We start from the raw sequence: 25888 nt of genomic DNA on the forward strand, positions 1-25888 counted from the left end.
TTTGTTTAAAAATCAGTTTTATTACTTCAAGAGGTACTTTTTTATGAGAAGCCTCCATTTTAAAAATAAACTTCGCAAAATTAAAAAAAAAAAAACAATCAAAAAGATCAATACACCACGGCATACTGAGCCAAATGTGAATGTCGAAGCAGTGCGTGAGAGTGTTCCTGACAATCCAGGAACCTCAATTCGACGTCGTGGACAAGAATTGCAAATTTCAAGAATCTCTCTACAGCGTATACTCACCAAAGATCTGTGTCTTCATGCTTACAAAATTCAATCAACACAACAATTGAAGCCTAATGACCATGGACAGAGAAGAGAGTTCGTTGAATGGATTATTGAACATCAAAAAATGGACCCTGATTTTTCGAGCAAAATCATCCTAAGCGATGAAGCACATTTTCATCTTGGTGGCTTTGTCAATCGCCAAAATTGCCGCATTTGGGGTTCGGAGAACCCACATGTGATTGTCGAAAAACAAATGCATCCACAACGTGTGACTGTATGGTGTGGATTTTGGGCTGGAGGCATAATTGGGCCATATTTTTTTGAAAATGATGCTGGTCAAGCAGTGACTGTTACTGGTGCTCGATATCACTACATGATTACACAGTTCTTTCTGCCAAAATTGGATGATATTGATGTGTCCAATATGTGGTTTCAACAAGACGGTGCCACATGTCATACAGCTCGTGAAACAATTCAATTACTGCATGAGACATTTCCAGGTCGTGTACCCTCTCGTTTCGGTGATCAACATTGGCCTCCTAGATCGTGTGATTTAACACCATTAGACTTCTTTTTATGGGGTTATTTGAAATCACAAGTCTATGTCAACAAGCCCACAACCACCCGTGCATTAAAGGAGGAGATTCAACGCTGCATCAACGAAATTCAGCCACATTTATGCAGAATGGTCATGGTAAATTTCAACAAAAGAGTGCGCATGTGCATGCAAAGCCGTGGAGGCCATTTGTCCGATGTGGTATTCCATACATAACCCTATCCTATGTACTTTACGAGTCAATAAAAAATATAACTATCAAAAGACTAAAAACGGCGTTTCTATTTAATTCAAATCTTGCGTTAATTTTGGGACACCTTTATATTCTTAAGTTTTTTTATTTGTATACGAGGTGAATTACCTTCTCTGGAACTTGAATGTTGATCATATACTAAAGGGATGTGGAAAATACCTAAGATTTTATGAAATGGTATTAAAGGAAGAAATACTTCACGAACCTGAAATTAAGATTTCAGTTTCCGGAGTTTGCTTGAAACAATTTTGTCAAGATTATACTTTATATGTATTACAAAAATGAAGAGCTGATGTTTAAATAGAGTTGGTTGCTTTGAGGAGCACTAGGGATGCGATAAGATATGCTTCGGAACGGACTTTAGATGTATTTTTGTTAAGTCAAATATGACTTTTAATATAGATTAAAAAGGTTCTAAAATGACAACTGTGCGCGCACTCAAGGGTATATGCATACCCTTACAATGATTAAAGACGGTGCGAGCAATTAAGAAGGGAGGATAGGATTTGAAAGGAAATACCGGTGTTCATTGGTTTTGAATGTCTGCACATTGTGAGGAGTGGGAAACATTGAGTCTGGTAAAGCATTTCACATTCGTGTAGTGCGACTAAAAAAAGAATCTCTGTACTTTACTGTACGACCGAAATTGGACTCAAGGGTAAACTGATGGGCATTCCTAAAAGAACGAGTATTACGGTTGAATTGTTTGAGGGGAGGAATGCAAATGGCTATTTCATGAGAGCATTGCTTATGAAAGTAGCTAAACTATATTAAAAAATTGTTCGTGCAGGTGTGATAACCTTTCGCTTTAATAACATCCTGAAGGCGATTGTTCATAGAGAGGACTAGTTTTGATGTGACTTCCGGGGAAATTTGTTTCTATTCTTCCAATAGGTGTAACGGCTTTTAACTTGTTTTTATTACTTATTTTTTATTCTCGGACCTTTCTTCCTAAATAATCTCAAAGATGCTAAGGTCTAGGGACTAAAGTTCTCACACCATTGGACTCCATAGCTCCCCAGGCCATAATATTTCCGCCTCCATGTTTTACCGTTGATTGCAAATTCTTCACATCTAATGCTGTGTTTGGTTTTCTCCACACAAATCTGCGACGGTCCGACCCAAAGACATTAAACTTGCTCTCGGCATTCGTCAAGGAACAACACATTCTTCAAAAATCATCTAGTTTCGAAACGTATGCATTCGCATAGTTCAAACGTTTTGAAACGTTTGCCTTAAAATATAGTTTTTTTTTTGTACCGCTCGACCATTATATTTCTTTGAATGCAGAAAGTTCTAAACAGTTTGAGGGTTAAGCGGTATTCCATCATTTGCTTGAATGTCAGCAGCTATTTTAGGAGCACTTAACTAGGGATCAGCCTTTACCATTCTTTCAATTTTTTGTTCCATATGAGCGTCTAGTATTTTTTTTCGACCCCTTCCTGGGGCCACTTCAAAGCTTTTATTTTTGAAATAATTTTGTAATACATATTGAACTGTAGACCGTGGTCTACCAATAGTTGACGATATCTTAGCATAACTTTCTCGCCGTTTTTTTGTTTAAAAATCAGTTTTATTACTTCAAGAGGTACTTTTTTATGAGAAGCCTCCATTTTAAAAATAAACTTCGCAAAATTAAAAAAAAAAAAACAATCAAAAAGATCAATACACCACGGCATACTGAGCCAAATGTGAATGTCGAAGCAGTGCGTGAGAGTGTTCCTGACAATCCAGGAACCTCAATTCGACGTCGTGGACAAGAATTGCAAATTTCAAGAATCTCTCTACAGCGTATACTCACCAAAGATCTGTGTCTTCATGCTTACAAAATTCAATCAACACAACAATTGAAGCCTAATGACCATGGACAGAGAAGAGAGTTCGTTGAATGGATTATTGAACATCAAAAAATGGACCCTGATTTTTCGAGCAAAATCATCCTAAGCGATGAAGCACATTTTCATCTTGGTGGCTTTGTCAATCGCCAAAATTGCCGCATTTGGGGTTCGGAGAACCCACATGTGATTGTCGAAAAACAAATGCATCCACAACGTGTGACTGTATGGTGTGGATTTTGGGCTGGAGGCATAATTGGGCCATATTTTTTTGAAAATGATGCTGGTCAAGCAGTGACTGTTACTGGTGCTCGATATCACTACATGATTACACAGTTCTTTCTGCCAAAATTGGATGATATTGATGTGTCCAATATGTGGTTTCAACAAGACGGTGCCACATGTCATACAGCTCGTGAAACAATTCAATTACTGCATGAGACATTTCCAGGTCGTGTACCCTCTCGTTTCGGTGATCAACATTGGCCTCCTAGATCGTGTGATTTAACACCATTAGACTTCTTTTTATGGGGTTATTTGAAATCACAAGTCTATGTCAACAAGCCCACAACCACCCGTGCATTAAAGGAGGAGATTCAACGCTGCATCAACGAAATTCAGCCACATTTATGCAGAATGGTCATGGTAAATTTCAACAAAAGAGTGCGCATGTGCATGCAAAGCCGTGGAGGCCATTTGTCCGATGTGGTATTCCATACATAACCCTATCCTATGTACTTTACGAGTCAATAAAAAATATAACTATCAAAAGACTAAAAACGGCGTTTCTATTTAATTCAAATCTTGCGTTAATTTTGGGACACCTTTATATTCTTAAGTTTTTTTATTTGTATACGAGGTGAATTACCTTCTCTGGAACTTGAATGTTGATCATATACTAAAGGGATGTGGAAAATACCTAAGATTTTATGAAATGGTATTAAAGGAAGAAATACTTCACGAACCTGAAATTAAGATTTCAGTTTCCGGAGTTTGCTTGAAACAATTTTGTCAAGATTATACTTTATATGTATTACAAAAATGAAGAGCTGATGTTTAAATAGAGTTGGTTGCTTTGAGGAGCACTAGGGATGCGATAAGATATGCTTCGGAACGGACTTTAGATGTATTTTTGTTAAGTCAAATATGACTTTTAATATAGATTAAAAAGGTTCTAAAATGACAACTGTGCGCGCACTCAAGGGTATATGCATACCCTTACAATGATTAAAGACGGTGCGAGCAATTAAGAAGGGAGGATAGGATTTGAAAGGAAATACCGGTGTTCATTGGTTTTGAATGTCTGCACATTGTGAGGAGTGGGAAACATTGAGTCTGGTAAAGCATTTCACATTCGTGTAGTGCGACTAAAAAAAGAATCTCTGTACTTTACTGTACGACCGAAATTGGACTCAAGGGTAAACTGATGGGCATTCCTAAAAGAACGAGTATTACGGTTGAATTGTTTGAGGGGAGGAATGCAAATGGCTATTTCATGAGAGCATTGCTTATGAAAGTAGCTAAACTATATTAAAAAATTGTTCGTGCAGGTGTGATAACCTTTCGCTTTAATAACATCCTGAAGGCGATTGTTCATAGAGAGGACTAGTTTTGATGTGACTTCCGGGGAAATTTGTTTCTATTCTTCCAATAGGTGTAACGGCTTTTAACTTGTTTTTATTACTTATTTTTTATTCTCGGACCTTTCTTCCTAAATAATCTCAAAGATGCTAAGGTCTAGGGACTAAAGTTCTCACACCATTGGACTCCATAGCTCCCCAGGCCATAATATTTCCGCCTCCATGTTTTACCGTTGATTGCAAATTCTTCACATCTAATGCTGTGTTTGGTTTTCTCCACACAAATCTGCGACGGTCCGACCCAAAGACATTAAACTTGCTCTCGGCATTCGTCAAGGAACAACACATTCTTCAAAAATCATCTAGTTTCGAAACGTATGCATTCGCATAGTTCAAACGTTTTGAAACGTTTGCCTTAAAATATAGTTTTTTTTTTGTACCGCTCGACCATTATATTTCTTTGAATGCAGAAAGTTCTAAACAGTTTGAGGGTTAAGCGGTATTCCATCATTTGCTTGAATGTCAGCAGCTATTTTAGGAGCACTTAACTAGGGATCAGCCTTTACCATTCTTTCAATTTTTTGTTCCATATGAGCGTCTAGTATTTTTTTTCGACCCCTTCCTGGGGCCACTTCAAAGCTTTTATTTTTGAAATAATTTTGTAATACATATTGAACTGTAGACCGTGGTCTACCAATAGTTGACGATATCTTAGCATAACTTTCTCGCCGTTTTTTTGTTTAAAAATCAGTTTTATTACTTCAAGAGGTACTTTTTTATGAGAAGCCTCCATTTTAAAAATAAACTTCGCAAAATTAAAAAAAAAAAAAACAATCAAAAAGATCAATACACCACGGCATACTGAGCCTAGATCTCAATATCATTACGGTACACAATTTACATTTCAAAAAGAACCATTTTGTTCGCCAAGAGAGCAGTGTGCGAACATTTCTTTAATGTGCGAGCAATTTTGTATGCGCCATTTCGAGAAGGAAGCCTTTCTGATCCGAGCCACCAGTTAAACACGTAGTTTTTTGACCAGTGGCAAGTACCTCTACAGCTCATATAGTTCGTGATTATATCGTCTCCTCCAAATACTATTCTGCCCATAGACACAAACCGGTCGAAATATGGAACGTAAAGTCTCCTTCTCGAAAGAGTCCATGCTTCTGCAACGCATAGTAAGACTTGGATGATTAGGGTTTTGTACAATGTCTCCTTGGTACATGGCGATATGGCCTTATTTCTCCATTGCTACTTAGGACAAAGAAACAGCGATTAGCAAGAGTTTGATTCCAACGCTGACGTCATTTGACGAGTTAACAGCAGTACCTAGATAGATACATTCATTTACCGCCTCGAAGTTATACTTATCATTGGTCACGTTCTGACTGATTCTAGGATACTCATCATTGGTCACATTCTGACTGATTCTAGGATGGAGGTCGACTCTTTAAGATGATAAATACTTCGTTTTATCCTTGTTAATCACAAGACTCATTTTGTTCGCTTCAGACTCGATACTCAAGAAAAGGTACGCCAAACTGCTCGTTTGGTTCTTCCCATAATGTCGAAGTCATCTGCATTTCCAAGATATTGTGTGTATTTTTGAAAGATGGTGCCATTGATGTTGACGTTGGTGTTTCGCACCATTCCTCAAGAACAATATGGAAGCAGCTACATGACAGCGTACCGACTTGTCGAAGTCCTCTGGTGGTTTCGAAGGTCTCGGTTGAGTCTTTACCAATTTTGACGCAGCAACGAAAATTCCCCAACATTGTCCTGATAAGTCGTATCAGTTTGGCAGAAATCCCGAAACTCCACATGGCACGGTATAGTTGGTTCCTGTTGACACTGTCATAGGCTGCTTTGAAGTCGTTGAAAGGATGATGCTCATCGATGTTATATTCTAAGGTCTTCTCCAGGATCTGGCGTAGAGTGAAAATTTGGTCGATGGTAGATTTTCCAGGCCTGAAGTCACACTGATAATAGCCAATCAGTTTATCTGTGAATTGTTTCAGGCGTTCACATAATACGCTAGACAAGATCTTGTAGGCGATGTTTAAAAGGCTGATGCCTCTGTAGTTGGCGCAGATAAGGCGGTCACCTTTTTTATGGATCGAACAGATGTGCTTGAATTCCCCTCGTATAGGGCATGCTTGCTTCCGACCAGATTTTGGTAATGAGTTGGTGCATGATCCCTACCAGATCAGTTCCCGCGTACTTGAAAAGCTTCGCCTGCAAACCGTCATTAACGGCCGCTTTGTTCGATTTTAGCCTACTGATAGCAACTCTGATCTTATTCAGATCAGGTGGGTGGAGGTTTAAATCATCAACTAAATGGATTTGTCGGGTCTGCCCGTTGTCGGGATCTCGGGCTTCATCGCCTTTAAGCAGCTGGTCAAAAAATCTTGCCAAATTTTAAGGATCAGCTGTTACTCCACTACAGCATTTCCTTTATTATCTTTGCAGGCCCCAGGGCGTTTAAGAAATCCGACAAAGTTGAACTTTGCAACTGATAAAATTGGTAATAAAAGTTTAAACACACTGGGGTGTAGACCATTTTGTATCTGAAACACCTTTTCTTTTGTTAGATAATACTAACAAACTTTTTTGGAATGCTCCCCATAACCTTCCAAATATAACCTTCCCGTACCACGAAAATCAGACAAAGTTTAGAATCTCTCCACTCGCTTAAGACATTTTTGTATTTCACAATGTGTAAACATAACTGTTCAAAAAGCGAATCAAATAAAAACAAAGTCCAATAAATAAAGAAATCATCATCTTACCTCTTGAAATTTCAATGGAATCTCTGTGATATTGCCCCTCACATTGATTTGCCGCTTCAAACAAACTTGCTGCACATCATCGGCCTTCAATCCCAACAAATCGGCGACAGTTGCAACAATTTCCTTATCACTTACCGCCAATTCACATCGCTCACCATCGATATCTTGAAAATCCAAATTGCCCAACCATAAAATTGCACTTAACACCCTAATAATTCCATCAATGGTCGGTTGTGGAATTTGCAAAACAGTAAACGCCATCCGGAGGGCTTCAAATTTTTTCGCCTCCTGCGGTATGTCCATATGCACATTGCCCGAACCATTTAAATAACGATAGAACGAAGGTTCTTTGAGGTGAAATGAATTGGCCATTTCTTTATTATTTTGGCCCTCTGCCACGAGCTGATACAGCACATGGTAGTTTCGTTCACCGGGACTTTGAAATGTTATGCGGGACTGTTCGAGTAGGTAATCCTGTATAATGCACCCTCGGATGCACCATTTCGAATCAAAGCACACTTGCATGAATTTACCAAATCTGGAACTGTTGTCATTGCGGATGGTTTTTGCGTTACCTGCAAAGATATAAAATAAATATTGTTCATATCATTTATGCATCGATAGTCCAATGACTTTTGGTTAACTTTGTTAAAAGCGGGTTAGTAATAAAAAGTTTCACTTTTAATTCTTATTTGAATAAATTTATTATGAGACTTGTAAATGATTTTATTTTTACTAACCAAACGCTTCGAGTATTGTATTGGCTTCGAGGATTTGTTGCTGCACCCATGTGGAGACGTCGCACGTCACTGTACACAGATATTGTAGAATAAATTTGGTCGTTTCCGTTTTGCCGGCACCTGATTCACCGGATATGACACAAGACTGAAAATGAAATGAAATTTTATAACGAATTAATGAGGAATAATTTATTCGGAAGGTATGTAAACATTTTCTTTTATTTTTAAGTACTATTTTTTATTGTTTTTGTCTAGCGGACTTTTTGTTTGATTATTTATTATTAATAAAATAAAAAGCCGGATCTGATGAAGCCGCGTTGAAAATTATACTGTTAATGTCATAATTATTAAAAGAGAGTTAACTGTTTGTTTTTATGTTTATATATCTATGTTTATAAAAGATAATAAAATTAAATATTTTAACAGAACTTTTGAGGGGGGAAGAATTTCAAGAAATGGGTCAATCTATGATGGATAGTGGTCATTGACTTATTGCTTATACTGCTAAAACAGCTTGTTTTCGTCCTTGTTGACGTTATACAGTGACAGACAAAAAATAAAATCACTTTTAATGTGTTGAACGTTTTTAAGAAATTCTTAACCCCTATTTGTATATGTAAAATAATTGAAGGCAACACATTTGGGAGTTCTATTTTATTCGGTTGAATTCAAGCTATACACTTAATCTAACTTATGAACAAAGTAACTTACAACTAAGGTTGAGGCTGGTGAAAGGGACAGTTTTGTAAACGATGTCTAAGCTTAAAAATGCTTACATTGAAATCAATAAAGTTTTTTGAGCCATAAGAGATGCGGTGGGTGTGAAGATAAAAGAGGTAAGTATTTTCAAATTGCGCGGGTTAATGCTAAGATTTAAACAGTAGACCCAGAAAGCAGACAATGAACGAACAAAATGTCAGATGTTTGTATACGTTCCTCCAAAATTTTGATATTAATTAATTCAAGGCGCTCTTGATATGGTGGAAAGAGCAGTGGATCATGCCAATGTAGGCCTCTGAGATCAGATCGAAGGAAATGTCTTTGAATGCTTTCAATTTTTTGAAATACACTAGCACTCAAAAGTTTGAGACCTCCTCTGAAATTTGAGAATTATCGAGTTTTAACCCCTAAACTTAAGTTTTAGGAAAAAAGTTGATACGTGAAAAAAGTGAAGTGCATGTCTAGTTGTAAATAATAGAAAAATATAAACTAGTTTTGTACTAAACATAAATTATTTAAGCTCTAAATTGAGTTTCAATCAAAAAACCCTCCTTTAAATTCAATAATTTTTTTACAATTCTGGGCAATTTTCTTACAAGGTTTTGTATTTTTTCTTGTGGAATATTATTCCAGCAATTTTGTAGAGTTTCCCAAAGAGCAGATTCTGATGTTATGTGGTGATTCCGGACATTTCTGTCAAGCTCTTCACATAAGAGCTCAATGGAGTTAATATCTGGAGACTGCGGTGGCCATACCATTACTTTTGGAATTTCCTCATCTTCTTTTTGTTTCAGGTATCCCCGGCAAAGTTTTGAAGTGTGTTTCGGGTCATTGTCTTGCTGGAATACAAAACCTTCACCGATTAATCGGAGTCCAGATACCAAAACGTGGTCTTCCAACATCGTTTTATAGACTTCTTTATCCATTCTTCCTATCACTCGTGTTAGATCTCCTACTCCAACCGCCTCCATGCTTAACAGTTGGGACCAAACAGTGTGGTAGCATCTTCTGTTCAGCACTGCGCCTGACGTACACTCTGCCATTTGAGCCAAATATCTCAAACTTGGACTCATGGCTCCATTCGACTCTTTTGAAGTCTTCATCTGTCCCATCCTTATGGGTTTTGGCCCATTCCAACCGTTTGATCTTGTTTTTGGGGTCTTAGAAGTGGTTTCCAGTCCAGCATGCCTTAGAATTCGTTGTGTCGTTGATACAGATAATGGTTCTTACCGGATTTCATTGATCTCGGCGCGTATTTCTGGGAATAATATTTGGGGTTTTTCACTTGCACCTTTTATGAATGGTCTAAGTTAACAATGTAAGTAAAAAAATCCTATATTAATTCATAAACCCAAGCGCCAGGTACAAATAAAGCAACCCTTTGAAGGTGGTCTCAAACTTTTGACCGGTAGTGTATGCTCGCGTTGGTAAGGGGACCATACTTAGAGTGGTGTAATAGAGAAATAGGGTATAGTATTGGTTGGAAAACTTTTTTACAAAATAGAGCGCTAAGTTGGTTTTAAGTATTGTATCATCTAAATGAGTACCGAAATTCAGTTCTTGGTCACATGAGACCCCCAGGTTGCAAGTAACCTCAACAGAGGAAATGGGTTGGTTAGGCAGGAGGTATTGACGGTGTAAAGTTCTTATTTCATTTCGTGAAAAAGTAACTGTCTAACATTTATTTATATTTAAGCATAAGCAGTTTCTTTTTATACCGAATGAGAAATTGTGGAGTTCTAGTTGAATAAGGTAAGAATCATGCATCAACGTAATGGACTTAAAAAATGTTGTATCATTAGATTAAAGTTAGGTATGCGAATGTTTAGAAATCAACTGTATATCATTAACTTTTTACTTGTTTGTAATCTAAAAAACCTTAAAACACCTCTTTATGAAAATTATTATTTTGATGTTTTTAATTATTATTATTATTCTTGAGCTGAATTTGAACAGACGTTGTTACTTAATTATTATTAAAATAAAGAAGCTTCCGAATGACAGATATGTATGTAATTAGGGACATTGGAAATTGTCAACTTACTCAATTGCCATATGACGGAATTTGAACAGACGTTGTTACTTAATTATTATTTAAATAAAGGAGCTTTTACATTATCGATAAAAAGCAGAGGGCTTAAGTGGCTACCTTGTGGTACGCCACATGTAGAAAGAAAATTGTAGGCGAGAGCTCATCTGAAGCGAATATTACATACGTGGCTTTCTTGGTTAAAGGAAATCCTTTGTAATAAAATCATTTCAACTATAGGGAAAGCTTAAAGAGTATAAGTCCGTGGGATATTTTGCCAAATGCTTTGCTAAAGACAGTGGAGATAACTTTAACTTCGTTTCCTTTTTCAAGCGCCGGGACCGTAATTGCATAAATTCCACAAGGTTGGTAGTTGTAGACTTGACTGTCTGAAAACCATGTTGTTTAAAGAATATGAAAGAATTGCAATGAAAACTTAAAATATCGGACAAGATGGTTCAAATAATTTTGGAATACGGGACAGTTTGGCAATTGGGTGATATAACATTATCTTTAGGGTAATTTTTTTTTAGTTGAAATAGCAAAAGAGGTTTTCTACATATGTTGAGATATGTTGAGCTATTAATAGATAACCAACTAGTGAGAGGGAAGAAGATAGTGAAGCGGAACACTTAATTAGAAATATGGCCCAAGTAAGAATTTGTCTTTTAGTTGATTTAAGGGGGTCATCTCATGTGATGGGTTCAAAAAATTTCATAAATTGCTAGTTTCATATGTCTAAAATACGGTAGTTAAGGGATTTTCAAAATTCGAAGTCGTCTTAAAGATACAGCAGGTCCATGGAAAAATATGGTGGTAAAGTATCTTACATACATCGGCTTACAGATAGTTGAAATTACAAGCTACTTATCAGTTATTATCTTTAATGAAGATTTTGAAGGTGATTTGAGAGCAATTTCGGTTATGGAATGCCCTATAGGCCGCAAGCCCATACTTATGTTGAGAAACGTGATGAAAAGCGAATCTCACGTTCTGAGCGGCACGAAAGTGATGCCGTTAAACACGACAGAATTGATTCAAGAGCTTCGAAATCTGCTTTGAAAGAGTTTCAAGAAGAAGGGGAAGGAATACTCTATGGACCAGGCATCGCCGATTAAAAGTAAGTTGATATTTTCACAGTTAAGAGGACTTGACACTTTAAACGTGTTTTTCTCAAAACTGTGTTTTTCAAACTTTCTTCCATCGTATCTCAAAAACGGCTTGACCGAATGACTTGAAATTTGATTTGTTGGATTGATCACATGTAAACGCATGGAATCCACAAGCAAAAATTCAAAAAATAAAACGCAAAGTTCGCGACTTTTTTCACCTCCTTTGTTGCTAGCAAAGAGTTTAGTAGAAACCTAGAAGAGTTTAGTAGAAACCTGGACCATCAGCCAGTGAACTGTTCTCCTAGCGTTTTGGGAAAGCAAATTTTACAGGTATCACCAACGATCTGTGCGACGGTTGACCCATATATTGGTTGAACAGGATCATCAAGGGATGAAGACGATACCCAGCCCAACATTGTGTGTAGGAAAAACACACCAACTTTCACTTAGTATGACCGAGGGCCCATCATAAAGTATTAACGATAGAAAATACACTAAAATAATATCTTATTAACTTTTATTTTAATTATAGTCTTAGCTACCGACTTCCTCCAAAACGACATAAGTAGTTTTTCCTCAACCAAAATCTAGCGCGTGTAGGTACTCGGTAATGCGAGGAATTCCACACGATTTTTAGAGAAAGTCTTGGCTGGAATGGGTTCGAAAGTGAAGAGCTAAACTCACTCATTGAGCTACTGGGTGATCGCATCACCTCTTTAAAGAGATCGCGTGCGATGAAAGATACCTGGCTTCTCGGTCGCACACCCCAATATTATGGATTGAGGAAGTTGCGGGACCTAGACAGATCGATCACCACGCAAAAGGTCCGAGAGGATTGCCTGGGTGCAAGTTGCCGGAAGGGTCAAGCTCGCCATGATGATGGCCACTTTTTGGATAGCGCCCAAAGCCTTTTGACGAAAGAAAAATTGTGTGAAGGAATTTTTTTTTTTGAAAAGACCTGCATGAAATAATTTTGTTTTGTACGATAATTTTTCTTTTAGTTTTTATTGAGTTAAAGATTTTGTTTTGTTAAGCCGTGGAGAAAAGTTGTTGAGGAAGGACTACGATAGCTGTTGGAGTAAGTCAAAAAGATGCTAAGTATAGTATTTTTTGTTTTTTTCTAAGAATATTGCTTTTTCTGGTGTTCTTCGTTTGTTATAAATTCGTCCTTTTGACCTTCGAGTCGAAGTATTAATTTCCCGATATTGCGGGACGCGTTTACCGCTTTTTGATTTTTTTGATACTCAGAGGTTTCCTAAAGATGAAAAACTTATAAGTCTAAAAGTATCTTGAACCAAATCAGTTATTGTTTTAGAAAATCATCTATCCAGTGCGATAAGTATTTGTGAATAACTGTGTAAACCAATGCCTGTAAAAATATTTAAAATAGTGAAACACAAAAGCTTCAATATTAAGCATTAAGTTTCTTTCATAAATTAAGCAGATTACATATCAATTGTCAACATTATTTAAAGTGGTCATAATGTTTTTTTCTATTTGTTTGCAACGATTTCTTTTTTTATATCTTATTTTTAAAAAATACATTGTTTTTCTTGTGAATTTTTTTTATAAAAGTTCAAGGAATAATGAATTATAAATTGTTTTCAGAAAAAGCATAAAGGTCCCTTTTTTTAAAGTTTTTAATGATGAGAAATTTAAAATATCGACAAATCAAAATTAATAATTTTTGTCAGAATAATTCTGACACTAACTGTAAGTTAAGTGGGAATGTTTTCATACGGAAAACAAGGAAAAATTAAATAAAGTTTCCTTTTTACATACATGAGGGGTTGACTTGATAAATTAGAGTAGTTTACTTACTTTAATTTTTATTTGCAATTAAAGTACATTAAGGATGCATGTGTGCTGTACAAGGAGGACCAAACAAAGGGCAGTTTTCTTTCGTCCTTCTTTTGATGAGGGAAGGTGGGGGAGGTGAGGTAGTTTCTAATCTAGCTTTGTGATACTATGTTTTTAGGGTAAAAGAGAATGGTATTCCATTATGATAAGAAATTAGAGTGCTATTTTGCCATACTGTCAGATTGTGTGTAGGTCTAAGAGGTTAATGACCCTCAGCGTCTATGAAAAATACGTCATATAGCCAGATTTTTATGCTTCAACAAAAAAAAATTCGATTTCTCAGGCAGTAGGTTTTACAGACATACATTTTTGTAATAAACTTAATTTTTACAACTCTTAAAATGTTATTAGCTTTTTACTTGTGTTTTCAAGTTTCAGTGATGTTTTATTTTTTACGGACCTTAGAATTTCTCACTGAATTAAGTATTACTTATTCTTGTATTATGTATGAAAGCGATACAAATAAATAAAGCTAGAAGCATTTTATACCTTATTTAGGGTTTTCAAATGAGAAGTTTCGAATTAAATAAACTACTATTTGGGCAGCTATGAGACTTTGACATTTGACATGAAAAACTACGTTATTCTATTGAAGAATTTACGCTTTAAAAATGGTAGAAATTGTAAAAATTTACAGTACAAGGAAAGTTTTCTGACCGTTAAATTTCTGGATACAATACAATACAATAATGGTCACCGAAATCCTGTGAACTAAATATGAGTTTATTACTTTGAAATATAATGTCAATACCAGGGCTTCACAATCAAATTAAGGCCTTCGTGAAGTTATTAAGGACATGCAGTTGCTAATGGGCGAAAACGTAATTGAAAACTCCATAAAAAGAATAAAGTGTTGCAACCATAGCCATTGCTGCTATGAACTAAAGTTTCATTGATTTTTCTTTAAAAAATATTTGTTAATGTAATAAAATAATAAATAATACATAATATAAAAGCTTGAACTGTTAATTAGTGTTCATGAGAACACCAGAATTGTTTTTATCATAACCCAAATTGTATTTACAAAACATCGAAAATATTGGAGTGAGTTTAAGCTATATTCGAGATATACGAGAAGTTTTGCAACTTAGTACTTTTTGTAATATTTTTAGAAAAAAATTGTCAATTTAATATCATAATGAAATTATAACACATTTTTAACACTAACATTGCGAACATCAACCACGAGGACAAGATCCAACTTTGGAATACTGCAGCAGGAAGACAGCGGAAATGCCTTTGAAGACAAAATATTTTTAGAGCTTGCACAGAACCTGTCACAGGATGAGCAGTTTTGCCAACAGGAAATTAGGAATCCTGCGAAAGAAGTGCTAGGGTTCGCACAGCCGAAACCGAGGAACCCCTGGTTTGACTTCGAATGTGCTCAGGCAAGCCTGTGGCAGCAAAGGAGGACACGGATCTCCCATCAGCTCTATGTCGATAAAAGAAGAGATGAGGACATCTTGCTCAGAAGCAAGAAAAAGGCCCATGAAATTTACTAGCTGCCCTGGAACCTGCAAAGATAAGTAGGGAAATATTGTAGCGGTGACACAGCTAATGCTAAAAATTTGGAAAGATTATTTTGACCAGCTGCTTCAAGTATTACGTAACGCAATTTTTCACTGGCATCTGGAGTGCAGTCGAAGACGGTTCTGTAATTGTTAAGCCACTTGCATCAACTTCGTCTTTGTTTGATACTGATGCACAATGCCCATTCATTCGCCCTTCTGACAGCAAGGCGCTGTGGCTGTACTCTAGTTTCACAATGGTCTGGAACAATCTTGCTAAGCACGTAACGACAGTACATTTGAACACTCTTGTGAGATGTGAAATAGATTCCACAGGTTGGACATACATTTTTCTTCAGGTCGGATTGTACAGATGGACAAAAGAAATCGTAAGGCATCTGCTTAAACCCTTATAGAGGAGGTAACAGATCAACGTACAATCTCACAAGAAGTGGCGAAAACTTAGATGTTCCTTTGTCAAGTAAACTAGGTACTACGAGCTTGCTTAGAGCTTGAAATATTGGGAAAGGTGGAGGCATGAAAGTATCCGCAAGCACAGATTTCAACGCATTTCTCGGTGGTGAACAGCAGGATTCATCATTTAGTTTTTATTTAGCCGTTTTCCAAATTGCGTTGGCATTTTTTTGACACAATTGCGCTGCCAAGTCAGCATGGGAGCCTTTATAGGCCAAGAAGAGCTTCTGATTCAAATCTCCCTCTTTTGAGGACATTATATTATGAACACTATGAATTCGCTTTAATAACACCGCTTTTTTACCGCTCTATATCCGCTGGTTCTTAAAATAGGAAAAAGGAAAAAAGTTATCCGGGAAACTTTAAATGTCTACATTTTTAATCTGACAAATTAAAACCTCAGTTAGATTTAAAAATCAGTTTCACTCAATTTCTCAAAACTCGCTGTTATTTAAATTGAGAATACAAATATTTTGTGCATTTTAGGCTTGAAATTTAAGTCTCATTTCAAAAACGTTTTTAAAATTTTAATTCATTTAAATTCTGGAAAAAAAACTCAGATTTAAGGTAATATTTTCGATTCGAAGTGAATACAAATTTTTCATACATATAATGTCTAGTTTATATATTCAAAGAAAAATATTATTTTACAAAACGTCTCCTACTAATTCAAATTTGTGTCTAATTAGTTATTTATTTGCTTCTTATCGAAATTGGCATTAATGTTTCTTTTAAGTGTAGGGTAAAAAGTAACTTTGTAAATATCGGCTGAGAAGAGTGTAATGTATGATAATGTACTTATGTACATAATGTAAGTTATAATAGCAAGTATCTATACATATGTATGACGAAGAAATTGAAAATATGTTAAAATTATAAAATCTATCCATAATCAATCAACATAGAGTGTAATTATAATTGTACCCGTATCTAATCGCACATCAACACCTCAATTTACACATCAAAACCATATCAGTCATTTCCAAATCACAGTAATTATCTGCAGCAGAGAAAAACAATAACAAACAAAACACCTTTAAAAAACAGACCAAACAAAAAAAAATCCAGCCCCCTAAGTCTTGAAAATAATAATAATTATAGAAAAGTGGGTTTTCTACCTTTTTATACGACGACGCATGAACACAATCATAACTTGTATTCAGGTAAGAAAGATATAAACACACAACTTTTCAATATTCCACCGAGAGTCCTTTTGCTTTTTGCTCCTTGTTGTTTTATTGTCACAATAATATGGACTCTTATACTGTTATAATAAAGGAGAGATTTCAAGTACAAAAGCAAAAGTACGTAGCTATAAAATTTGCGTCTGTCTGTCTTGGTTTTTGTTTGTTCTGTGTGCTAAAATAAATAATACGAGTATTTCCTATATACAGCTATGGCCAAAGTAATAGAAACAAAAGGACATTTTTGATAATTATATCTAAAGCACTTTTGTAATGCAACAAATTTCAATTTTGTACATTTTATTTTAGTAGTTAATATTTTGTTGTTTTTGTTTTCAAAAAGTAATATTAGTTCTCAATATTTTATCATTTTTGACATATGATACATTTTCAGGCAAATCGAAGTGACGGCTTTTTTTGCTAAAATACTAATAAAAGATCCAGGGATGTTTTAACAGGAAACAGGTGCGGAGCTTTTATAGAAGAGTCAAAAAGAAAACAACGGGATTCACTAGCCGCCTTGGAGTCTGCAAAGATAAGGAGGGGAAAACCATAGTCGAGACGCAGTCAATGTTAAAAACCAGCTGTGATGGTGATGAACTCATCGATTCCGCCAGCGAGCAGCCACTTCAAATCCATTTGGTTGACGATCTAGAGTTCCACCCACCCGACCAGAGTGAGATCAAACTAGTCATCACCAGGCTGAAGTCGAACAAAGCGGCCGGTGATGACGGTCTGCAGGCGGAGCTTTTTAAGTACGCTGGAGCAGATTTGGTAAGGAGAATGTACCAGCTAGTTACTAAAATTTGGTCTGAAGAAAGCATGACAGACGAGTGGAACTAAAGCACCATCTGTCCGATCCATTAAAAAGATGACCGCCTTCTCTGTGCTAACTACAGAGGCATTAGCCTTTTAAACATCGCGTACAAGATCCTGCCCAGCGTATTATGTGAACACCTGAAGCCATTTACTGACGAACTAATTGGCCCTTACCAGAGGTGCTTCAGGACTGGAAAATCTACCATCGACCAAATTTTCACTCTACGCCAAATCCTAGAAAAGACCCAAGAACATAACATTGAAACACACCATCTTTTCATCGATTTTAAAGCAGCTTATGACATTGTAGATAGTAACGAACTATACAGTGCCATTTTGAGCTTTGGTATCTCTACCAATCTAATACGACTTAACAGGATGACGCTGGAAAATGCTCGTTGCTACGTCAAAATTGGAATAGGCTCGACCGAAACCTTCGAAACCACCAGAGGACTTCGACAAGGCGATGCGCTGTCATGTAACTGCTTGAATATTGTTCTTGAAAGAGTGGTGAGCAACAACAACGCAAATAGTGGCACCATCCTTCAAAAACCACACAATATCTTGGATATGCAGATGACTTCGACATTATGGGAAGAACCAAACGAGCAGTTAGGGGCACCTTTTCTTGAGTATCGAGTCTGAAGCGAACAAAATGAGTCTTGTGATTAACAAGGATAAAACGAAGTATTTATCATCTAAAAGAGTCGACCCCCATCCTAGAATCAGTCAGAACGTGACCAATGATAAGTATAACTTCAAGGCGGTAGATGAATGTATCTATCTGGGTACTGCTGTTAACTCTGCAAATGACGTCAGCGTGGGAATCAAACTCTTGCTAATCGCTGTTTCTTTGGCCTAAGTAGCAATGGAGGAATAAGGCCATATCGCAAAGTACCGAGGAGACATTTTACAAACCTTAATCGTCCAAGTCTTACTGTGCGATGCAGAAGCATGGACTCTTTCGAGGAGAAGATTTTACATACCATATGTGTCCCGGTTTGTGTCTATAGGTAAAATAGTATTTGGCAGAGACGATATAATCACGAATTATATGAGCTGTAGAGGGACTTGCCATTGGTCAAAAAACTACGTGTTCAACTATTAAGATGGCCAAAGCATGTAGAGCTATGAGGCGAAGAAAATGGGTCTTGACATTAACGAGGACAAAACAAAGTATTTATTGTCATCAAATAGAGTCGATTGGTCAAAATGTGACAATAGACAAGTACAACTTCGATGTGGTAAACGAATTTGTTTATCTGGGCACTGCTGTTAATTCTAAATGCAGAATTACCCGTGCTAATCGCTGTTTCTTTGGCCTAAGTAAGCAGTTGAGGAATATAGCCCTATCGCGAAGTAGCAAAGAGACACTGTACAAAACTTTAATCATCCCATGCTGTATGGTGCAGAAGCATGGACCCTCCCCCAGGCGGATGAAGGATCTCTTGGTATCTTTGAGAGGAAGGTTCTGCGTACGATCTATGGTCCGGTCATCTGGCGAGGAAGATTAAATTAGGAGCTATACGAGCTGTACAGGGACTTGCCACAGGTAAAAAAAACTGCTTGTACAACGCTTAAGATGGCTAGGGTTTCGAGCGAATGAACATCGAAGCTCCACAGCGTAATGTATTCAACACCAAGCCTGAGGGAACAAGTTGAGGCCGACGCACGTCAACTTGGTTTTCGAAACTGGAAGCAGCAAGCTAGAGATTGAGTAAGCTAGCTAAAGTTATTACTTTAGGCCCAGAAGCACAGTGTGCTGTAGCGCCAACTAAAGTAAACAAGTAAGAAATAATAAAAGCTGGTAAAATTAGATTTTCGACTTCAATGTCTCCAGAATAATTGAAGGTATTAACTTCAAAATTATTTCATTCTATAAGAAATATTGTTGTTTTTTCTGAAAAAAAAATGCTACTACAAATTTTCAAAGATAAGTTTTCGACAAGAATAACCCGGTAGCAAAAATGAACCTATTTTATCTAATTAAAAGTATTATTTATATGTTCCTATTATTTTGGCCATAGCTGTATATCATGCGTGCATTATGTATTTTATGTGCTTTAGATACATATAACAAAGCTACAAAGATATACAATATCTTACCTGATTTTTATTCGTGTCCTTAATGTTCTTATAAGCAGCTTCAGCAAGGGCAAACACATGAGGCTGCAGTATTCCCAACTTTTGGCCGTGATACTTGAATACGTATTCCTGCAAATAAAAAAAAAATAAAAGAGGTTGTATTAAAAAATAAAAATAATTATGTAGCAAATATACATTATGAGTAAATAATATGTACAACAGTATTCTGCATAAGATATTATATGTACATACATATTAAGATGGTATCAAGAATCAAATTAAAACAAATTACAGTGAAGTTAAACGAGAATTTTACTTGAGATCTTTTATAATAAGGTCACAATCTGTTGGACTTAAAAATGCCTGAAACTTCCAAAAAAGAAGTTCTTTAAGAACTTTAGTAATAAACAACATTAATAACTTAAGTAAAATGACATAGGCTAACTGATCTTTGTGTCAGACTCTTTCAAAAGAGATTTACTTTAAAGGGGCGTGGTATCCACCTTTTTTTTAAAATTTAATTCAAAATGTACAGTTATAAATACAGTAACTTATTTATTAGATTATTAGATTAACTTGTGCAACGGGCAAAATACTTGAATTTTTAAGATTGCGCATTCCTCAGACTTAGCCTTCAATCACTTCTTTTCAAATCTTGGTTTAAAGGTGTGAAACCATATGTGTATTAATTATAGGAAGTCTGGTAAGCCTCAAGCAGTAAACATGGAGGACATAAGGTTTCAAGAAATGCATTTTATTAAATGTGCATCGGCTAACAACGAAAATGTAATAATATTTTATTTTGTAACACTTATTTCTACGACTTTGGAAGTAAAAGGGTTCCCGAGAGCAGTTTTTAAATTTTGACAGATGACTGCTCTGCAACTTTCTGGAGCTACATTAGCTGTCAGTTATCTTATGCCAACATTGAGTTTCATAGGCTGAGTTTAATTTCGCTTTGGATAGGTTAAACAGGATATGTACATTTTTCGATATCATATTGAACGAGTATTGAGATACCTGTCAAAAACTAAAAATTACTTTTAACACTTTTAACAAAAATTATACAAAAATCTAAAGAGTTCCAAAATTATTCTAAAATAAAATTTTTAATTACTACGATAATTCACCAAAAAATATATTTTGAAACCAATTTTAAGTTAGCTTTATATTTAATCTTTTGTCAAACCAGCTGTTCTCTGTCAGAGAGACATATACATGTACCTTTCTAACAGATTTTGAACACAGCCAACATTTCTACAAACATGAGCGAATTATTAAATTATTTTATGAAAAGACGACAAATGCATAAATTGGTTCGTCAAAAATACAACAAAAGTCAAAGTTTAGAACAAAAACTTTAGGCTATTAAATTATCGGGCCATTTACTCCTTTCAGGACTTATCACGAGGTTAGTGAGAGAGGATTCTACAGGTTCGGACAGTCATAGAGAAAGCAGATCTTTTGAACAAACCATTAATTTGCTGGATGTCACCTTTGAAGTTGTCACCTTCTGACATTTTACACCATTCCTAAGGTTAGGTTAGGTTAAAGTGGATTTCCGTAATTGAGTACGACACACTTAGGCCATTACTCATTGTGAGAATTTTGAGGCTTTCTTCTGAGCTCAATAAAACTAGTTTTGGTCCATTACGAAAAGTGACAAGCTGATTATGTTAACATGATTAAGTTCGTTTAGATCGTTAAGAAGAATTCTCCTATTTAAATCTTCCGTTTTTGAGCTAGAGCAGAGCATGTATGTACAGTACATGTTGAAAAACATATAGCTTCTGCAAATTCATTTAAAAATACGCCTAGCGGCTTTTTGCTTTTTTATTAGACAGTGCCCGGCTATGACACCGATTATCGAGCTTATATGCGATCTGCTTAGAGATAGCAAGCATCTTGATCGATTTAAATCTAGTGTAGGACAAACGTGTTCTGTGACCTGACACGTGGTGATGTTATTCCACCTGATGTTTTCCTTCTTCATAGCGTCTTGTATTAGCAACAGTTTACATGTAGCTATTGGCATGCCAGCATTTTCCAAACAGGGTAGAAAAGGTTGTATTGGCGAGTTCATCTGCCTTACAGTTTCCTGGAATGTCTCTATGGCCCGGCACCCAGCAAAGGTGAATATTTAACTGTTCTGCCATCTCCATTAGATACAGTTAAAGACACAGTCCAGAGATTTGATAGCGGCCTGACTATCTGAGAAAATATGGATATCAGATGTTGATATGGTAATACCCGTGGCATGATGGTTAGTGCGTTGGACTGTCATGCGAGATGTCTTGGGTTAGATCCGCGCTTATGCCATCTAAAGTTTTTTTTTCACGGGTACTGCCTCTTGCGAGGAATTGACAAATTCTCCAATAGTAATTCTTGTCATGAAAAAGTGTTTACTCAAATAAGCCGTTCGGATTCGGAATTTAAAACGTAGGTCCCCTCTATCCCTGCAATTACTCGCACACAGGAATGGTTGAGAGTTGTAAGTCACTAGGAGTTGGTTCTCTACGGACTGTTGTGCCACCTAATTTAGACGTTTTCTTTAGGCCAGGACAAGACTTCTTTTATCGCCAAAAGTTCTACATCGAACATGCTACAATGGTTGGAATGGTTAAATATGAGACTCAATTTCAGTCGTTCGGAGTACGCACCTCCACCAACCCTTTACGTGTTTTTGATCTATCTGAATAAAAGTGGACTGAGCCGTCTTCAACGAATACAATATCCTCCCAGAAAGATCTCCAAGTTATAAGCCATTCCTTAAAATGCATCAATACTAGCAATACATTGAAATTGTTGAACTTTACTACAAAAATGGTACAATTTCAAAAATGAAAGCAATTTTTGGCATTGGAAAGCACCATTTCGGTAGTAAATAAAGAGTTTGGATTTTTGTAGCCGTTTCGACAAGTTTAAGATTGTTAGAATAAAACAAAAGTGTTTTGGTTAAGAAAAACTAAAAATTTTGTTGCTTTTAGTTTGTTTCTTGTCGATCTCTGGAATTAGGAATTCTCCAAAGGACATTACACCATATTTTGTTTACTTGAAGAATTAGGTCTGATGGGTTTGAAAGTTCAACTCAGGGCCGGACAAAGCATATGTGCAAATGCAAAGGGCGCACAATTCTAGGGGCGCATTACCAGGAGAAAGAAAATATAATCTGATCTTGGCCCATTTGTTTAACGACAAACATTCTTAAAATAATCTCAAAAAACATTCATCACAACTGTCCTAAGTTATCATTCAATGAAAATTTAACTCAAGATATCGCAGAACTAAAAATCCTACCTACCTAACTTCCAAATGTTTCACTCTGTTCGTGCAAGAGAAAAATCTCCACACAAAGAAGTTCCAAGGCACCTCATATGTGCAAAATTTATTTCCTGCACATTATTGAGTCCCAAAATTAACACAGAGAGTATGACAAAGCCAATTACTTATGGGATATTTATGAGAAAAAATTTGCAGGTCTTACTTTGAAACCCCTTTCTGAGACTAGATGGGAGAGCAGGTTAGATGCATTGAGGCATTTAAAATCAAATTTAGAAGAAATATATGAAGCCCTTATAGAAATCTAGATGCAAAAAACATTGCAGAATTGTTAGGAAAAATGTTTGCCTGCTAATTTAGTTTGATATTTTAGAAAATATAAACAAAAGTAGTAAACCTTTGCAAAAAGTCCGTCTGTTAATCTGTCAGCTGGCATAAGGGTTTTAGAAAATACAAAAAACAGTTAGATTTTAATGCGTTCCGATGAAAAATTTAATGGATAGGGTTGTTCAATTAACCGAACGTATTGCTAGTTCCCTAGAAATACTAAATATGTTTCCTAAAGCTTCATCATTGCGATCACAACGAAATAAAAGACTTTATCCTGATGAATGTCCTGAAAATCTATTAGACCGAAAACAAAGATTTAGAGTAGTTTTTTTTTCAAAATTCTTAATGAAGCCATTCAATCAATTACAGAAAGGTTTGAACAGCTTAATACATATAACATCATTTTTTCATTTTATGTAACATAAGCGAATGTTTAAAAAATAAAAATGAACGTTCTAACTTTAAACGCTTTCCCTCTGGTCATTTCATTGCTGCGTTTTAGTTTATGGTTAAGGGTTACTTGGGATACCTCAATAACAAAAAAAACGCACTGAAAGTCTACCTCGTGGGTAATGTGGAAAAGGCTTATGATTATGTATAATTTTATGTCTGAAAATATAAAAAAGGGGCGCTTTCTACTTATATTGCACAGGGCGCAAGATTGCCTGGGGTCGGCCCTGCCAAGGCCTCTGGCATGACAGCCCAATTTTCAATTACAAATTTTAATAATTTAAAAACAATTTTATTTTGAAATCAATTTTGGGTTTGCTTTATTTTCAATCTTATGTTGAACCAGCTGTTCTGTCAGATATTACAATACATAAACCGGAGAAATTCTTGGTTACCCTATCCATTTGAAATTGAAGATTGTTAGCTGCTTAAACAGTCAATAACATGCGCAAATTCTTAAATTATTTTATGAATAAAAGACAAATTTATACAGAAATTAGTTCGTCAAAAATGCAACAAAAGTCACAGTTTCGAAAAGACTTTATCGAATTATCAAACAATATACATTTTTCGGCACTAAGCATGGGTTTCGTGAGCAAGGCTTGAACCCTCAAACAGATCTTTTGAATAAGACGTTATTAATGCTGATGTCACTTAAAATTGTCATCTTTTGACTTTTGAAAAGCAAAAATTAGTCAAGTACTTAGAATAGAACTTTACTCGCTTTGACAATGCGTTGAAATTGCTGAGCTTAAAAAGTTGTTAGATACGCAAAACGAAAAGCTATTTCAGCGTCATAAAACACAATTTCGCTCGGAAAGAAGAACGAAAATGTTGAACTGTTTTGACAAGTTAAAGATTCAAATAATAGGAATCGAGAGTTTCGTTTAAAAAAAACTGAAAACATTGCTGCGTAGAGTTGCCGAAAACTTTGGTTAGTTTGTTTCTTGTAGATCTCTCGAATTAGGAATTCTCCAACACCATATTTTGTTTACTTGAAGACTTAGGTCTGAAGGCTTTGAAAGTTCAATTAACATAAAAACTTAAGCAACGTCGCATTTGCGCTGATTGGGTCCTTGAAATTCCTAAAAATAATTCCTTTTCTCATCAAAAAATCATCTTGAGTGGTGAAACCCACTTATACCTGAAACTCTTTGTTTTTATGCAGAATTTCTACAGTTGTTAACAAAGCAATGTCACTTTTTAGTGCGATTTTAAAGTTTAATATAAGGCTCGTTTCACACACTCGTTTTGGCCGTACGGCAAACAACCGGACGGCATAAACCGGATCAATGGTAAATTACACATTATACGGCTTTAATCGTATGGTAAAAGACGACATATGCAGGGTTCCTGTGCTTAGTATACTTTTTCACAGGTTTAGTTCGAACTCTGCCACGCGATTAAAATCGTATGATGTGAAAACATGCATTTTGTCACGTACGCCAATAAGCTTATCGCGCCGTCTGGCAGCCGTGTACAGTAGTTTTAGTACACGGTTGCTTACACGGCATGGCCGGGTCCAGCATTTCGCCGTGACCGTATAGTTTGAAAGCGCCTCTAACAAAATGTGGCCGTCCGGTTTTTTCCCGTACGGTCAAAACCGTGTAGTGCGAAATGAGCCTTAGAGTTAATGCACCTGTTACTGTGAATGGATTGCTTTAAAAAGCTAAGATTAAATAGATTTAATGGCAAGAATTTGAAGATGTTGATGTGGCTGACATTTGTTTCGAACCGGAAAGCAGTGCGGCGCTAGGTGTCAGATAAGCAATAAAAAAACTAAGCATAAAATTCGCTATTTCCGCCAACAGGTGATCACTACACGTCACCGAGGCCTTTTTGTTCAACACCTTCAGAAAGAAAATGTACAATGGAAACACTCCACAATCGATTCAAGACCTTATAGATGGAACTCGAGAAGTTATAGGGACATTTAAGAGTGGATGTGCGACAGGGTCTTAGAAATTTCATATGGTGCTGCCACCCGTAGTCAATACACTATTGGGATGATATAGTTTTCCATTTGAAATGACATACCTTCTTTTTAACTT

General features: G+C 36.1%; 1 protein-coding gene across 5 annotated transcripts in view; it reads right to left on the minus strand.

Annotated features, from left to right (window-relative positions):
• Positions 1 to 25888, minus strand: part of LOC129943213 (unconventional myosin heavy chain 6) — a 150832-nt gene that overhangs the window by 33055 nt on the left and 91889 nt on the right. For all 5 annotated transcript variants that reach the window (XM_056052510.1, XM_056052508.1, XM_056052507.1 and 2 more), the window contains exons 4-6: positions 19800 to 19907; positions 7988 to 8132; positions 7248 to 7822 (exon numbers count right to left, since the gene is read on the minus strand). In XM_056052510.1, the coding sequence (XP_055908485.1) occupies positions 7248 to 7822; positions 7988 to 8132; positions 19800 to 19907 (828 nt within the window). The remainder of the gene's footprint in view (positions 1 to 7247; positions 7823 to 7987; positions 8133 to 19799; positions 19908 to 25888) is intronic.

The sequence above is a fragment of the Eupeodes corollae genome, chromosome 1 (genome assembly GCF_945859685.1).
Source record: "Eupeodes corollae chromosome 1, idEupCoro1.1, whole genome shotgun sequence".
Taxonomy (NCBI): Eukaryota; Metazoa; Arthropoda; class Insecta; order Diptera; family Syrphidae; genus Eupeodes; species Eupeodes corollae.